The sequence below is a fragment of the Lytechinus variegatus genome, chromosome 2 (assembly GCF_018143015.1).
Source record: "Lytechinus variegatus isolate NC3 chromosome 2, Lvar_3.0, whole genome shotgun sequence".
Lineage (NCBI taxonomy): Eukaryota > Metazoa > Echinodermata > Echinoidea > Temnopleuroida > Toxopneustidae > Lytechinus > Lytechinus variegatus.
This window is the reverse complement of record NC_054741.1, coordinates 20,754,653-20,773,264: the sequence shown is the minus strand read 5'-3', so window position 1 is coordinate 20,773,264 and position 18,612 is coordinate 20,754,653. Positions and strand designations below refer to the sequence as shown.

Here is an 18,612-nt window from a genome sequence, read left to right as displayed (position 1 = left end):
CTTCAGTAAAAGATCGCATGACAGTGGGGACGACGTATTTAGCCTCCCGCAAACCCCTGTTCCATCCCACCCCCACTTCAAACGTAAACCTGGATACTTTATTATGATTATCATCGCGACCAACACTCACTTGACCAATGTTACGTTTTATGTTTCATATTAAAAACAAATGACGGTTTAGTGAAATACAGTCTGATAGTTTTCCATAGGCAAAATATTAAAATTGAGTACATGTATAATAATTGCACAATGTACATAAAAGTACATGATCGGTGTGTTCTGATCATCCATTTCTTAATATAATTTTCTATTTACCGTCGTTGGAGCCGGGGGGGGGGGGCGAAGACCACTACAAAGTCAATTTAGAAGTTGACAGCAGCGATTTAAGTTTGGTGCTTCCATCCAGTCGGAAATCTTAGAAACAGCACATAATCCAACTTGCGATGGAATGATACAATCGCCATGAATCGATTTAACTCCAGACCAAACGATATAGAATATTTTATTTTATCATGTGTATAAAAATCCGACATTTTGATGTGAGCATTTTTTAAATATAGAAGATGTACAAAACAATGGAAATGCCCTTAAGTACCCCAGTTAGTGAAAACGGCACGGCCGTCAATAGACCTTGAAAGGTAGAATGTGCTGCCTCCCATTAACATAATTATGCACTTCTGATATCCCATACTCATCATGTCATCTGTAATATCCGTTTGTAAACTACTATTCACCTTGTTCATGACAGCAGCAATGGCTCATGATAATGATTGCAAGCCGTGACTTTACCGACATTGCAACATCCATGATGCAATGCCATGTGATAGAATGGGATATCATAATAGCGAAAATTCGGAGACGTAAAGTCGGCGTCGGTCGGCGAACGATTAGTTGACAATATCGTTAATCGACGCCCCGGCGTTTTTGTCTGCGTCATCCTCCCCATCCAAAAAGAACAAGGTTGTCCAAGAGGTTGGCATTTTGAAAGTACCCGTTAATGTTTCTCAAAAGAGATAGCTTTAAAATGAATACCATTCTCTAAATATCAGTGGACAGAGTGAATCATCTAGAAATGAGACATCATGGTTGAAATATTTTTTACTTTTTAACTCGACTAGCGACAAGTAATTTGGGTCTTTGGTTTAAATTGATTGATTAATTGATTATACTGTCCTTCGCTACCACTTAATTTAGACCAAAATGTGACTCACGGATGAGTCACAGTAATACCAACTAGCCGAAACCCATCCCAACGACCACATGAACAGAAACATGTGAATTATTCTTTTTTCATTTTCATGGCCGAAATTTCGTCAACCAAATAAAAAAAAATGGTCAGCTGCGTTCCTGACCAATGTTCAAAGCTTCGGTGAGATAACCACGTGGTTCACCGATGTCCCGATACCCTGGTCCCCATGGAGAAGGTTGATGTGATTCATGGATGCATCTTCGAGGTTCAGTCGGTCCTCCGTCCTCATGTAAGTACATGGTTCTTTGGTTGACATGGAATGAACCGCTTCAGCAACATGATGACTACAGAGAGAAGGGTCGAGGCGAATGTCATCCCACAGGCGACCATAAACGAGGCCAAGTATTCCCCAGATCGGTCCCTCAGCAAACCTGATGGCGAAGACAAGAACGTAAAAGGAGGAAGAGATTAATGAATGTATAAGGTTAGCATGATACGCAACACTTTCGAGAGCTCTTGTCGGAACCGACTGTTCGATGCGTAATCCCCTCGAGTTACCAAGTGGCGTAACGGAATTCGTCTCCCGAGAGCTGATTCATCCAAAGGCACCCTTTCTGAATGTGAAATTTTAAGTGATGAGATTGCATTTTTTTTAAAGCAATGGAAAGATTGACACTGCTGATACATTTCTTATGAAATTACGAATTTTTCTCTATTTTTGCCCAGATTTTCGCCTCTCCGTAAGCATTTAATTAATACGGTATACTCCCTTTTCATGCGCGTTCTAATACCGCAAATGACAAAAGACATTTAACTTATTTATTTCAGCAATTTTCTCGACAGTATAAACTTAAAACATGACGAAAATTACATGAAACCTCGTCATTTTTTTCCTTCAGCATGTTCCAAAGTATTTTCAAGTACCTGTTATTTCTATCTACCTCATAAAGGGAGTCCGAGCACAAAAAAATGATGTTCAAGAATAAGTGAAAACACTTGTGAATTGAAATTCTGGTGACAACCTAATTGCGTTTTCATTTCTTCTAAATAGTTGGAACCAACTCGACAAGGAAACAATTTTGCGTATATCGACTTGTCTTGATTGGAATAGAAAGCTGCAAGTTGTAATTTACCTGCAAAGAGTCCTCCGACCGCTGCAGCCACCTCGCTGACCAGTCCCACGATACCAAGAGCAGTGGATCCAGCCCTTCTGTCCACTTCTTTCTGGACAACTACATTGAGAGACCTTACACTTCCAGTCCCAATGCCAAACAAAACGGCTGCAAAACAGCCTACGCTGTATTGTTGAAAGACTCCAAGAACAAGAATTCCGATAGTCATGATAAATTGCACTATGATGTAGAGGGGAAGGGGTTTGATGCAGCCCACCGTCACCAGGAAACCGTGACCGAACCGGACAACGGCCTGTGAGATCCCCGTCGCCGAGAGGAGACCGGCTGATTCTATAGGTGTGAGACCCCTCTCCGTACCTGCAGCTGCCAGATACACGAAGACGGCAGAATAAGATGAGGTAGAAAGAAATATAACGAAGAGAAGAAGACCATGGAGAATGGTCGTAGGTACATCCGCCAGGATGGGTTCTTTTGTCCTTTGAACAACTTCCGGTTGGATGTGTTCATGGTGTTCGAAGCTCTCTGTCATCTCATGAGCTTCACTTCCGTCAAAACTGGTCATCAAGGTACTCTCTGCATATTGTTCATTGCCATTCTCCAGATGATGTCCACTTCCATGGCCGTTGGATATACTATGCTTGACCGGTGTCGAACCACCGTTTAACGTCACTCTTGATGAGGTGGTCTGATTGTCTATGAGTGCGATTGCGGATGCACTGTCATTGAGGCGCTCTGGTTTACCTTTCGGTATGGCCTTCCGGTCTCTGAGAAGTGCGCCAAAGACCATGGTGTTAAGGATGATGGCGGATGATATAAGGAGGGCACCCCGCCAGTTGTAAGTGTCTGAAAGAACGCGTGTGATTGGTGCAAAGACAGAGACGGCCAGTGAAGAACCCGATACGGTGATCCCATTGGCTAACGCGTAGGAGCGGGAATCGGGAAAGTTGTGCCGAATGAAGATCAAAGTTGCGATGTAAACCAGTGCTGACCCGATACCTAGAAAGGAAAAAATGAAATGTTTGTAAATATCAGTTCTCTTTTAAACTTTTTTTTTTAATAAGGTCGACTACAGATGATTACTATTTGAAGAAAGTTAATACGGTAACTTGGGTCGAAAACGCATCGACAAAGCTGGCAAAGTCATTCCGTCGTCGATATGTCATCGTTTGTATCTTACTTTACGATGTTTATTAAGATGGCTATCCTGTCAATGGTTTCTTTTAGCAAATCTGCCAAATCACGAGCAGTGTATAACATCACACACATTCATTTCAAAACATAGATTAAATGAAGGAAAAAATCAAGAAGGGAAGTAAAAATTCGTAAAAATAGAATCGCCAACTGTATACAATAATGTCTTGCTCAATAAAAACAAAGGAGTTACTCCTTGATGTAACACTACTAAGCTAAACGGAAAATTCGCAATGCAGCTTATGCATCGATGAAAAATATCGAACAATGATATTGCTTCATTAACCCCCATTCCAGAGAACAAGACCGCTGAAAGACCTTTGAAAGATCATGAATTCTGGTTGATCTTTCAGAGGTCTCTCAATGAACCTATAATGGTCTTTGAGGCTTTACATGAGTCCTGATCAATCTTTCAGTGGTCTTCGTGGTCTTTATGGGCTCCAAAACTTTTTGAAACGGTTCAAAACAGTCTTACAACGGTCTTGCAGGAAAATGATCTTTCAGTGGTCTTCAGCAGTCTTTCAACGGTCTTTCGATGAACTTTCAAAGGTCTTCATAGTCTTTCAATGATCTTTCGGCAGTCTCTCAAGATTTTTGCGGAGATCACTGTAAGATTCATGAGAGATCATTGAAAGATCATTGAAAGACCAGGCAAAGTCCATGGAAAGACTACTGAAAGATCACTCGTTTCATAAAAGATCTCTGAAAGACCATTGAAAGATCTCGATAGGAATAATCTAAGACCAGTCCATCAGTCATTCAGAGTTCTGTGAGGGGTCTTTCTGAGCCATTCCACAGAGATGACAAATTTAAGTGATCTCGAAGACCGCTATAAGACCTCACCAATTTTAAGTCTTTCAGCGGTCTTTCAATGGTCTCCGTTCTGTGGAATGGTGGCAGCAAGAACTAAGAGGGGCGACACGCCGGTGAAGTCGTTACCCGTTGCATATATCGTCAGAGCACAATTATGTCCTGACAACAATGACACTGTGTCTGTAATCATCAGCATAATAAGTCATAAGAATATTATCAAATCCAAGGAAATGATAGCTACCTGTTAAACAGACGACTCCGACTCCTACCATCGCGACACCATTAGCCCACGCAGTCATCATCACCCCTGCACCAGTCAGAAATCCTCCAGACATCACAACCACCCGTGATCCATATCGTTTGGCTAAGAACGATGCAAGAGGACCTATAGTAAAACAGAAAAGAGAAACAATCTTATAATAATAACAACATCGTTTATTATCGAAAAATCTAGTACAGAAAATTGTACAAATTGCTTTCAAGTGTGAGCTCTTTTCATCATAAACTTATTTTTTCCAGTTAGTTATCTAGGAGGAATAATTTGTAAAGTGCTTAGAGGAGTTGTTTCGATGTACTACAATGGCTATTTAAAATCGGAATATTAATATTACACAAAGATATTGTATATTTAAAGAGAAATAATCCTGAATGAAATTTAGATTCTTTGTTGCATAATAAGAACTTTGGTCTCGGGTATTATGAATTTGCTATCAGTGAATGATGTTTCTCCTCCTGGCTTACAAATCATTTTTGTATAGCGCCATCTCTTGTTACAATCTTCAGGAGGAAGCGATGAAAAAAAATTGTAAATGTAAATCGATAAGCAAAAGGAGATGGGGATTTCTTTTTTAAATGCTAGCATATCACGTAGTTATTGATTTCTGGGATGAGTCATTGACTCTTCCATGCATTTCAAGATCCAGGTTGAAAAATATCTTATAAGTATATATTTCGACCATGTGTTTGTTTGTTTGTTTTTTCGGGGGGAGGGTGCATTTGAGGTCATTTTTTTTCACTCTGTGCTAAACGAGATAGAAAAAAAAACAAGAGACCGTGTAGAAAATAAGTGGAAAGATGGAATAAAAGGAAGGGAGGTAAGATCCGAAGGGGGAAGGAATGAAAGAAAGGGATATAGAAGGACGGGGAGATGATGAAGGAAGAGGACAGAGAGAGAGGGGGGGGGGGGGCGGTGAAGGAAAGGTGGTTAAGCACGTTAAGAGGGCCAGAGGGGTAAAAAGATGAAACACAATACAGCGAGCGAAAGAGGGATAATGTTATCCGAGAAAGGGAAGGGTGAAAAGGATAAAGAAACGAAGAGAAGGCGGGAGATAATTCAAGTTCAGAATATAAGATGAGAAGTATGCACAGACGAAGATGGATGAATGTGTTTTCCATGTGTCATCGGGGATACATTTACATCTCTTGAATTCATCTGTTCACTCTTCGCACAGACTTAATGAAGATTTTAAATGGAGCAATTCAATAAACAGAGAACCGAAGAGCAACCATCAAGCAAGATGGGGGAAAATTACATCATAAAAAGGGGTTCATGGAGAAAACACGTCTATTTTTGATGAGGCTGCATGGGGAATGTTTGGGAAATTTCCAGCGACGAAGAATAGCGACGGAAAAAAAATTCATGGACGAAATTAATGGATTCGTCAACGAGATTAATTTGTTGGTTGCTTCATTCATAGAGTGTTTTTGAAGGTTAGAAAGCCTCATTCATTCGCACTTGTCATGCATGTATGGTTTTTGTTAATGACTATGACGTTGAGAGGGTTGTAAAATATAGATATTTCATTATCATTGTGGATCAAACATCCTTCATCATAGCTATTATTAGAGTGACGGTATTATGATATCTGTTGTTATTCATCCCCGATGGTAGCAGTGGTGTTGATCATAATTCGAGATGTCGATTGATATATGGCAATGGCTTTTCTATTCGAGAAAATCAAATCCGCTGCTCGAATAATCGAATGATACCAAGAGTCAAAAAGGAAGGCGGGACAGAGAAAGAAAGAGAGGAAGAGAGAATAGGCTAAATTAATATATTCTTGTCTTTTGGTCTTACAAATTGCTGCATAATGAGCAAGGTCATCGTATATATTTTGGTCGTTCAGTTCTGAAATACAGACGAAGCATTCTAAGTAATGATGACTATACGTCAGCATGGTCAGAGCAGGCAGTTGATTGTGAGCAGGCTGTACACATTACAAGTAGTTTATTTTTATGTGGATGTATTGGCCCGTATTCTGAAGTCAGGTTTAATTTAGACCAAGGTCTAACTCTGTGCTAAAATCATACATAGGGAGCCAAAAGTTAAAAAAACATGTTTATATATGGTATATTTTTTATGTTTACTATGTTTCCTTTTGCTTTCATAATGAAGAAAAATATATCACTTATCATTTCCAAACAATTATGAACAATTTGGGTGTCATAAGAGTTCATAAATTGAATGCGTATACTGTAAGGGATTTGTGCTCCAATTGGCCTCCATAGTTAAACCACAACTTTAAACCAGGGTTTAATTTAAATCTTAGTTCAGAATACGGGCCATTATGTCTATATTATATGCAAATAGATATGTATAGTGCGTGATTTATCTCTTCATTTTTATTTGACTTTACTACTTATTTAATTGTTTGTATATTTCACGATTTTATCATAATAAAACATATAAAATAATAATTCTAGTAATGATAAAGTAACGATCACTACAATTTCCAAGTCCTATAAGAATAATGACATTGGAAATTGTTTTAGAATTTGATGTTAACTTGGCGTTGTTGGTGGTGGTTTTGATATCTAAAAAAGCAATACATTTCCCGTGTCAATATAATATCTTCATCAAGTTCATAAATGAAAATATTTTGCACTTATGTAATTGCAATGGAAGCGATTTTTAGGCCGATGTAGAAATAATAGATGATGGCTATTATTATGAAAGGTTTATCTTCGCAGTCATGCTGCCATTGTAGTAGTGAATTCTTTTCAAGCATCCCTTACCATGCTTACATACCGATAATAAGCAAATTGCTATAAAAATATAGTTTTGTATTTCGTTTAAATTTGAATAACAGGAAAGTCGATACATCGCTCGAGTGAATTATATGAAGATTATGAACGTCAATCCATCAATTTCTAGAACCGCGAGAATGCGTTTAATTGCGAAACCAGGCTAAAATATTTAGAAGAATGTAAGGAGATATATGTATATCTTTCTGTTAGAGATCTTCTTCATCGAGCATCCATACTAGGCCTTCCTGCAAACAGAATCATCCCCTTGTCTCATATTTCTTACTGGTATACCCAACCCGTCCAACTCTTTCCGAATGTTTTCCCAATTTAACCGAATATGTTATTCAGGATGTAACTAAAGCTCCCGTTCGAGTGTTATATTCGACAAGCAATGTTTTGATGAGGATATCACATTAAGCCTGACGGTGTGGTTCTCTTTTTTTTAAATAATTTTTTTGCTTGCTTGCATCAATTTCCATGTCCCTTTTTCATCTTGGGCACTTACAAGTCTATATAAGGTAGGTCAATCTTTCCAAATGAATCATCTTGAATTCTCATTAATCTATTATCCTTTGTCAAATAAGAATTAGCAAATAGACAATATCAGTTGACATTCTTGTGTTTCCACGTCCAAAGCGCCCCACCTCCATCCCAAGATCCCCATAATTAATGATATCTAAACACGATACTCATCAGGAATAAGAGTAATGTTTCCTATTGTATATCTATCAATACACCACACAAGGTATTTGGGAGGGGTTTCCTTAGGGGTATGGCAAAATGGAACGGAAAGGTTACGCATTTGGCTATGCATGGGACCGATGGCGAGCTTCGCTCCAGTGCAAATGACACGGCCTAATAGGACCCCAAACATGACCCATATCCAATTGCGCGGGTTTTTCATCACTTGGCGTGTCATCGCCAGATACTTTTCTATCTTCTGGGCCGCTGGAATCAATTCTCTTCTTTCTTTAGGCCATCGGGCGAAGTGTACGGAAATGATGGAGAAAGTTTCCCCCTACAAAAGGAAATATAATTAACCTGAGCCCACAGCACAAATCCAGAATGTTGGAGGTCAACCAAAATCAATTACTACTTTACTAGAGATTTTCTTTATAAATATATTTCCCATGGCCAATCTATTCTGAATGAAAACAAGAGAATAACGTATATACAGCCCTTAGTATTGAACGATTATTGTTGATAATAAATAGTTCGACCTTTGCCTAACTTTACTGTAGGAGTGTGCCTAGTAAAGTACTGAGAAAAAAAATGACCAAATTATGTACATGTATAAATACGAATTTATACTTTTGAACAATTATCACGTTTTGCCAGAACTTGGCTACAATTAAGAAAATAACGTTCCTCCTAATATGACACATAAACTTATTATTTTTAAATCTAGAGGTATATACAGGAGGAATATTTAACACAAGGAATAGTCACGTTCTTCTTCCCAGAACATTCTGCTTCCCCCTCCCACGGTCCCATCGGTAAGCAGACCCCCTCCTTCCTCTTGTTCAGCATCTCGAATACGACAAGGTATATGCCTCTAATGTTAAACAGTTCGTGTTGTCTTTAGGGTGCATCCTGGCTGCCTCAGGGTATCAGGGTTGAGAAGTAATTTAGAGCTCCGGGCTCTGTCCAATGCATCCATCGTTTGGTCAGCTTGATGCCTGGCTAGTGTGATGGATGAGAAAGTCGGCCATCTTGTTCTCTTGGGACCCATCATCAGTTATTCAGATTGGTCATTGAATTAAGACGTGTTGATTTCATTTATAGGATTTTCCTTTTTTCTTGTGTGTGTGTGTGTGTGTTGGATGAGGGGTGCGAGTTTGTGGGTGTTTTGCGATGTATTTTCTTTTGTAAAACTTTGGTCGATCATCTTTATTCATGAGTAAACTCTTTCAACAGAAATGATCCAGTAAAATGGCCAATAACCTGGAGACAAAAGAGTTGATACGTCGGGCAGAGATAGTTTGAGGTGAAATAAACAAAAGGTGGTGATTTCTAGCTGTATGTGGAAAACAATATATGCAAATGACGATTCTTTTAAAATTTTGTTTATAACCAGATCAAGGCTGAATTCATGCTTGTATCATAAAACATTATCAGACATGATGTGTCACTGTCTTTATGCCGGTTATCATCGTGCGACTTTATAGCGAATTGCGTATTGCAAAATTAATGTTTTAGTTGTTGACACTTGCAGAAATAAGATGCCAATTTTGAAATAATAAATCCATTATAATTATTTGATAGAACACAATTTGAACCCCCCCCCTTCCATTTCACTCCGAATTTCAAATGCTATCTAAATTCTTGAAAAATATTCCATTGCGTTCCAAGATTCATGAGCTTGTATTTACTGCCTCTGAAACGTGTTAAGATTAAAATACTGTTCTCCACAATCTTTATCAGTCATTGCTTCACCTGCCGCAGCCATGTTTTTCTAATAATTTGAGCAGTTAATGGAATCTGTGGATATCATTCTGGCAGCATCAACTTTCATGCATGTAAAATGTATTTAACATCACGATTTTCACATCAGTTAATGTCGTTTGCCATCAATGCTCACTATTGAATTAACCAAGGCTCTGCTTGAAAAACAAGACAGTTCTGCTGCGTCATTTTTTCTTACTTATTGCTTTAATGATCTTGAAGAGTTCTGCAAATGTAAAACAAAATGAACGACATAAAATCGTTGCATGCATCTACAGATGTGAGTCAAAATGTTAGATCATTTAAATGATGAATCTGAGATGTGATAAAAAAAATATTCGTTGAACGCATTATGCTCGCCTTTCAGTGCCAGGCAGAAGTCGTTGACATTTCAAGCACCCTTAAAAGAGCTAGACGACAGTGTTGCAAGAATATGACCTTTCAGATAAAATATAACTTGAAGAGAGCCAAAGCAACGAGGGAGAAGACTTAGTTCAACATCAATTTAATGTGCTAAGGAGGTGTTACCTCAATCCATCAAAACATGAACATGGCGAAGGGGTGGAAACACGAATGGAGAAAACGTGGAGAAGGTATCGCAAAAGATGACTATATTGTGTTCTCAAATCAAAATCGATATGTAACATCGTGGCGCCATCAGAGGGCCTCTGGTAGACACATACACACATCATCCCTTCCGCATGCAAGCATACCAAGTAAAACCCTCCCATCAATAAAAGAATCTAGAAATGATAAAAAACAAGAATGTTTTCGTCACTGAATCGTACATGGATCTCGTTTGCATCTTCCCCCACACCCTCACACACAGACACACACACACCCTCACACAGACACACGCACAGGGCGGACCGGTATAAGATGACGATGCCACGCCAACACTCTGCAAAATTCCTCGGAGTAACATTTATCCTCCGGGCGATAGCTTTTACAGCGAAGGTAAACTTAAATTCATCTCCCTCAGCAAACTAAAAGCCCCCCTTCAGCATGTTTAGAACTTCCCCTGCGGAAACTACCGAAAAAGACATTCATCACACTTTGCGGGCCACATACCTGTCGAGTGTATACCCATCTCAAGAAGATAGCTGGTGGGATTCGGTCACATACTAGTAGTCAAGTTTTTCATTAAGAACGTGTCATTGAATAACTAGGACTACGAGGACAAACTTCAAGTCAACAACTTACATGAACATGATGAATCAAACGGGACAGGACGTGGGGTAGGAGTTGAAGAGCAGGAATAGGAATGTTTTAGGAATGAACACAAAGAGAGTGTAATCAAGATAAATCATAACACGTAAAAACATTTTTTAGCAAATGTAGAGAAACACTGTCATTAAACAACTAATGTACAATTATGTCTGAGAGGCAGCTTCTTATGATATAATAACCAGTAATAATGGATTGTCTGCACGAATTAAGACGTTCAGTCCCATTTAATGCGTCACTGATTATACTACTAATAAAGAGCCTTATAAACAAAGTGAATTTAATAGAATTCCATTAAGAACGGTTTATTACACTTTTACATCTTGATGTGATAAATTCTTGACTTTTGCCAGCCATTGACAAGTCATATAATCAAGAAAACCCACAAGTCACCGTCATTGAGAGAGAGTAAATCTAATCAGCACAAATTAGGCCCCGTCGCCAGGTTGAATTTACAACGTTCTAGCCTCATTCTGACGACACCCACGTGCAGAAAATGGGGATTGAAATTGAATTTCCATTTCAAATCCCTTCTCTTTCTGACTCTCCTTCGATTGAATCAGACTTGACCATGCTTACAGGTTCATTGAAGGTCGAGAGTATTAGTTGGGGAAAGTGCCCCTAGGTGTGTCACCCCCGTTTCACCTCGGGATGAATATTAATTACATTATACGAAGAGTTCCGAGTGGAACACGGTGGTTTCCGAATGGCCTACACCCTGGACGTAATTAAGAACAGTGTGTCAGAGGTCCCTTCATTGGATTGTTCCTCATTACTGGTGATTAAAGGTAATAATGTAATATAATTTGACTTAACTTGTCACGAAATGCCTGAAACAAGGCCTATTAAGTATATCATCTTTAGGTGTTTTCAAACTATACATTCATGAATACATTCCGCTCTTGGTCTAGCAAATCAAGGCTTAATTGTACAAACCAACAATAATACATCTAATATCGTCCATCCCGGTTTATGAAAACAATGTAACTAAAATACACTTCAAAAAAAGGAACATCGTTACAATCATTCAAGAATATTTTTTAACAATTGTTTAAAAAATTATTTCTAAAGTGCAAATTTCCCTTCTTTTTATTTGTATGTTTTCTTTTACAATTTTGTAATTATGTAACGTGTATTACTATAGTACTACAAAACAATGCTTAAAATTTCAAGCACGTTGTTTATACCCGTCACTCACTTTAAATCAATTAAAATAGTTAAAATTCTTATACATTTGTTTAAATTATTAACTTGTTTGATTTTTAAACAACTTGTTTAAAAGTTTAAACAATATTTGCGAGAGAGACGGCCTTCAACAACGTGCTTATCTTTTTAAAGCGTTCCTATAGTGTACTATGTGCAATTTCTTTTAGTACAGAATTCTCGTTGTCATAGTTATTTCAAGATATACACCTAGAATTTTATATAGGTAACTTTTTTTTCAGTGATGGTTAATTTGGTTATCTGTTGTATTATTTCGTTTCCCTTCTGATGATATTGTTATATCAGTATTACATGAATATTTTTCAATCGTTGAATAAACAAATTTATTAGAAATTACAAAAAAATGAAGTGATGCATGAAAGAAAATGGTAATTACCCAAATCGAGCGTATATATACCAACGATGGAAATACCAATACCACACACAATGTTACTATTTTTTCAAATGAAATTTTCAAGAACCTCAATGCATGTGCCATATTTCATTTCTGCAAGCATCTGTATAAACAGCAAAATATGCTTTTGAAACCAATCAAAGCAAAATAAATCCCAAAATAAAAGTCCCCCCCACTTTTATCTTAAAGAGGGCGATGTCAGTTCTATAATTATACACAAGGTATAACGTCTCGGCTTTGTTCAAAAGCAAGTCAAGGGTTTTATTATCCTATTATAAGGAAGGGGTAGTGACGACTTTTATAAGTGACGGTATGATATGAATTATGGGCCGAATTCCGTCATATCGTATGACGCATTGTCGTTTGATAATATGACCAGAGGGTTCGGATTACAAAGTGTCTCCAATTTATGATTTTTTTTAAAGTTCACAACAGGTTGAAATATAAAAAGGAAACAATCGGTATCAAGTTCTTATAAAATTGTCTGAAATCGGAAAATATCAAGGACTATAAAGCTTAGAATGTCTTGTCCAATTTCTGATGAAATTTAATCTAATCGCCCCAATTCTTAAAATGTGAATGCGATTATGATTTTTATTACTTATACAAAACTCCCTTTAAAGACTACTTTCAAAGTGATGGGTTCTGATATTTTATAGGCATGAAGAACTAAGATAATGGATCAAAAGGTTATACTTTGAAGGAATTATTTTCACGACTTGAAGACAGAAACAACTCTGTTTTGAACCTTGATCATGTTGATATGAAAGTTCGACCAAAAAATGAAATGTATCCAGGTGGTTTTAAAACGAACTTGATCTAATGTTAATATCTCTGAAATGGCTTAGAAAGGAGTAAATACGAATGGTATTGAAAATGGAAGTAAACGGTTGGTATGAATACTTAAAGGTATTGTTTAACTTTGTGAGCAGCCGATTTAAAAAATTCTCAAACCAGGATGAAACATGTGTACAAGTGCATGTATTAGAACTAATAAACCCTGAAAACAACCATTATTGAGAATGAAAAGCTAAAACTGCAAGGCAAACCCCGATTTTGTAAATAGGCGTCTTATAGACGCCTAAATAGTACACATAAGTGTATGGATGAAATTAAGATGGTGTTTCAGGTCACTTTATATTTCAATTTTTGAAGCACTAAATAATTATTTTTGAATGCACTTTTTTCTGGGCTTCATTTTTGTAACATATCACAGACACAGGTGACAAGTGTGACCTTCTAGCTCAGATTTGTTAAAAGTCAAACCAATGTTAACCAATCACTTTAAAATCCGATTTCATCCTCCTTTCAATTCAATTTTAAATATCCAATTATTTTACACGGTGAAGGGGGTTTTGTTCAGACTTTTGTTCTCAAATCATCTAATCCGCCCTATATCCATGCTTCTCAAACACATCTTTGAATATTGTGGTCGTCCGTAATTTTCAAAAATGTCCCCCATCTAAAATATGAAATGGCAGCGGAAGCCGCATTTGTCATTGGTTATTGCAGCACAATGCAGATAGATGCTTCTATATAGCCATGATAGCGGTTTGGGCCAATTCTTCATTCTCATATTTTTCAGCGTGAGATGAGGAAAGGCTCGGTACATATCTTTTCATTAGTACATGGAGGTCATAGCGAGGTTGAAAATGAGCCGAGCTGAGCTGAGGAGAAGGCTCTGATGGGATGCTTGCAAATGAACTCTCTATTTTTGTTTTCCGCCGTTGTTCTATTCCGGCATGTAATATATCTGATTACTTTCTTCGTGTAGAGCAATGGAGACGAGGCCTTTATTGAAATGTATACCGTGGATCCTAACTAAAGTGCTGGGATAGTGGAAATATTATTGGATTGTTAAAGTGGAACAAAGGCGGGCGGACGTGAAATGGGAGGGAAACATGGGGGCCGTTTGAGCAGCAAAATTTGTCGGTTCTTAAGAGCACTTAGCTGTTTGACTCTGTGCTGCCGCCCAAATTTGAGACAGAAAGAGTGGCACCTGTAATTCAGATCTCGTCCAGTTAAATGTGATGGAAGGAGCCTTTTTTATCATTTCAAGTGTTGCTCCTAGTCCCTTGTGTCGCAATCACACGACAGAATAAATTTATCTAAATTTGACAAACAAGGGAAGACACTGCGCATGTGTTTTCAGTACATCTCAAAATTTGGCGGGTATGCGCTCGTGTTGACCGTTAGTGAAATGAAGCACATGATAACATTAATTTTGTGTAATGTTCAATTCGCGTGTTAAGACTCACATCGGCGCGAAGTTTAATTCGCTCAAATGTAAAAGGGAGACGATGGTAACAAAATAAGACAAGAAATTCAGGGGTAGCGAGAGAAAAAAATCGAAAGGTGTAGGCCTCCAGCATGTATGCATGCATAGCCTAATCTATTTCACATCTTTGGGCGTTCGAAAATTAAAATTATAGGACGACTCCAGGCGGAATAAGCAAGAAATTGTTAAAGTGAAAAAAAAAATGCACACTCATATTGCCCTGACCCCTCCTTCTATTTACCTCACCTCAATCTACGAAACTTATATCTCCATGGTAACGTATTTTAAACGTTCGAGGAACTTGAATCAGACGGACGTTCATGAAGTATTATGCTGGAATTAAATTCTATCCGCATCCCGAATGTATCATATGTTTTAAATCAGTGCATTTATCGAAGTAGTGATGTTTATTGGATACTTGTGTCTCGAAACCAATTTAGCCAAGCCGGATAAATAAATTGGAGGCGTTATTTTTCATATCCGAACAAACGTTGCACGCCTATGTGCGCACCGCCCAAACGCTTCAAGAAAGAAAATATGAATCATTTAAGTTTGATATCCGACATCTAATTCTGAAATCCCTTTCAGACAAAGAACATTAAACTGTTTGTATATTCAATGTAGTCCCCAATTCGATAAATGACGATTGTAAAATAATCAACGCAGGCTTGGAACATGGAGAGCTTTTGGTCACACAAAAGGCATATCAGATTGCTATATCAGATACTTTGGTGAATGTTTTGCTGTGAAATCGAAATGATCAAAATAATATTTACATCCATATTTCAATTTACTTCTGATATTTTCCGTCATAATCTTAATGATATATTCTGTGGCATGAAGCATTGCTCATTCAGAAGAGACAACTAATAAGAGGGAATCCCGACAAATATAAATTCAAATGTTAGGCGTATCTCCTTTTAACTAAACAACCGCGTATATATCTCCACACTTTTGATGATTTCCACAACTGAAAAGGAAGAAAAAAAAGACGACCTTCAAAAGGCGAAAAGGATATACGTAAAGGGTTTAGATAAAGGTTAAACAAATTGTAAATCGAACAGATAAACATAGAACTCTGTTTGGAGGTGTTTAATTAGCACCTGTTACTGAAAATTTGAGACAAGTTTTGTGTTCGGTTGTACTTCCAACCTATTTCGTTCCCACTGACATGTGAACACGGTGAACTGTTCACACAATACACGTTTAATACATGTATATGGACAAACGCGATTCAACAACTGCAGTTATATCCGATGTGAATGTATACAGAAGTATTAAAACAAAGGAGTTGAAAATTGGTATGACAGAGGTGTCAGAACCAGCATGTTTGGAGGCTGTGCAACCGAGGCATTGCTGCAATTAATCGATTTAGGCGCCCGTCCTAACCACAAATATAATTTATAGCATGGATTATAACAAATATAATTTCATTGTGATATATCAAATTGAAATATGAAAGGTCAGACTATGACTGACGTTTCCTCAAATCAACATTAACAGATAAAATTATCATAATGCTCTATCGACAGCTAAATTTGCAAGCTTGATAGGGGGTCTATATCATTACATTAGGGGGGGGGGTATTTACAAACTTTTATCGTATCAGACAGGTCAGAATATAATATATTGCTTCATTTGATTTATATCACTTAATAGATAAAGACGGTGTACAGCTAAGAATCAAAATCTGATACGAATTTAAAATGGCGACAATATTTACCCCGTATTTATTCGTTTTTATTTTCCATACCATCTATTTCACAGCACTGTTCAATATTATTAACTGTCCTATATTTCAATTTTTGTTAACATTGGAATCAAATACAATTTCTGTTCACGCGTGAGGCAAGATGAGTTGGAGGCCATTGCGTAAATCTTCAAAATGAGCAGAGATTGTCATATCAAAGAATAGTGGCAAAGAGGACCATTAATTTGGGACAATAATGATTTGAACATTATGGAATGAGTATGAAAACGAGGAAGATGACACACGTAAATTATAAATAAAGTACTGATGGAAGTTATGGATTTATTTTCCTATCGGGAGAGGAAGCAACTTTTGAGATTAAACTTTTATGTGTCCCGGGAAGTAAAGTGAAAAATAAAAGAATTCAGATGTTAATACAGGAGACATGACTCAAATCTGTGGTTTCTCTTATCGATGAAATCATGAAAGTTACCGAAATTTGTTATTTTCATGTCTTCCGACCGTCTCCATTGTTGTGGCATTCACCTTGAATTGATTTGTCATATATATATCAAAAACTAAATAAACATCTATGACATATCTTATTCATTTGGTTAGCTTTATCATTCATTAGAGCTTGCCGGCAATTCTGTGACATTGTGACGATAAGGAATTGCCTATTAATTTTGTTATAGACTAAAATAATGTTCCATATCACATATCCTTGTGTTTCATTGTCTGCATTGATTTAGGAATTGCTACAAGCCCGGAACAAGGTTACGAGTTATCAGGTAGTACAAAATTCGGATGCGCTATTAACAAAGTTTGGCTGCTGAAATTCGATTGTATTATCATTCATTCAAAAGAAAATGACTGTTAACCTCAAAGTGGTCATGACACTTTGAAGTCAATTTAGACGTTGTTTCTGAGCTCTCCACAGACAAGACAGACCTCAATGATCTGATGATGATTTTGACTCATTTTCTTTAACATGTCACTGTATCTCACATGAACTTGTCATAAGGGTAATACAATAGCCCCAGAAGCAAGGAATGCCTCATAAAACCAAAACGGATCACACCCACAGCAACGAACTTAATCAAGTTGAGGCCCGATACTGCAACAATCATTAGACATTTTTAATTGAGAAGGTACTTTTCAACATCAATTTGGCGAATTTTAAGAAAAAAGGGCGGTACATTGGGGCTACTTCGAATTTGCCACATTTAGTTACCAACCGCATCACAGAATTCAACATGTTCAAATGGTCGGTTTCTTGAAAGGATCACGTATACAATCCCCCGGAGAACCCTTTAACGGCAAAGGTTTCCGGGGCCCCGTTTCACAAAGAGTTGCGATCGATCCGATCAACCACAACTATGGAAAGCCAACATCTATAATGCAAATTTGTTCAAAATAGTTTTCTATATAGGCCTATGATGTATATTCACACATCCATCGTTCTCTTGAAGATTAAGTGTGATTCTTTTTGTTTACTAAGGAGATTGTGCAAATTTCTTGTAGAAAAAATAATGGTAAGGATGGATTTCCACAAAATTAAGATTGATTGGATCAATCGTAACTGTATGTAAGACGGGATCCAGGATGTGCACGAAACGCCAAATATTAAATAATTGCGTCATTCCGACAGCCCTTAGAGTTCGAATCAACCGAACTACAAAATCAGCATGATGTTCATGTTGTTACTTAAGAAGATTTGATTTGTTTTCACTTGTTTGAATAATTTGTTATTGCTTGCTATTTCTATGAATCTTGAAAATTAATTAAGACTTGAATATTAAAAACAAAGTTTTGATTTTAAGTTTTAATATTCAACATTATCAATGAGGCCTGGTAAGTGACAAGAAGGAGTTCAGACCTGTCAAACTTTGATACTTGATGACTGATTTACTTGACCGTAATGACAGCATGATATCGATGAATAATAATTCAAATCAAGGGTACTGCATGTCAACTGGAGCCCCTCTATTATGTGCCTAA

At 37.4% G+C, this 18,612-nt stretch overlaps 1 protein-coding gene across 1 annotated transcript; it reads right to left on the bottom strand.

Annotated features, from left to right (window-relative positions):
* Positions 1–1,335: 1,335 nt before the first annotated feature.
* On the bottom strand, positions 1,336–4,726 carry LOC121409684 (monocarboxylate transporter 12-B-like). Its single transcript, XM_041601593.1, has 3 exons — positions 4,568–4,726; positions 2,323–3,318; positions 1,336–1,406 (listed from the first exon to the last, which is right to left on the bottom strand). The coding sequence occupies exons 1-3, from the start codon at positions 4,659–4,661 to the stop codon at positions 1,336–1,338; spliced, it is 1,161 nt and encodes a 386-aa protein (XP_041457527.1). The 5' UTR covers positions 4,662–4,726.
* Between the last annotated feature and the right edge of the window lie 13,886 nt (positions 4,727–18,612).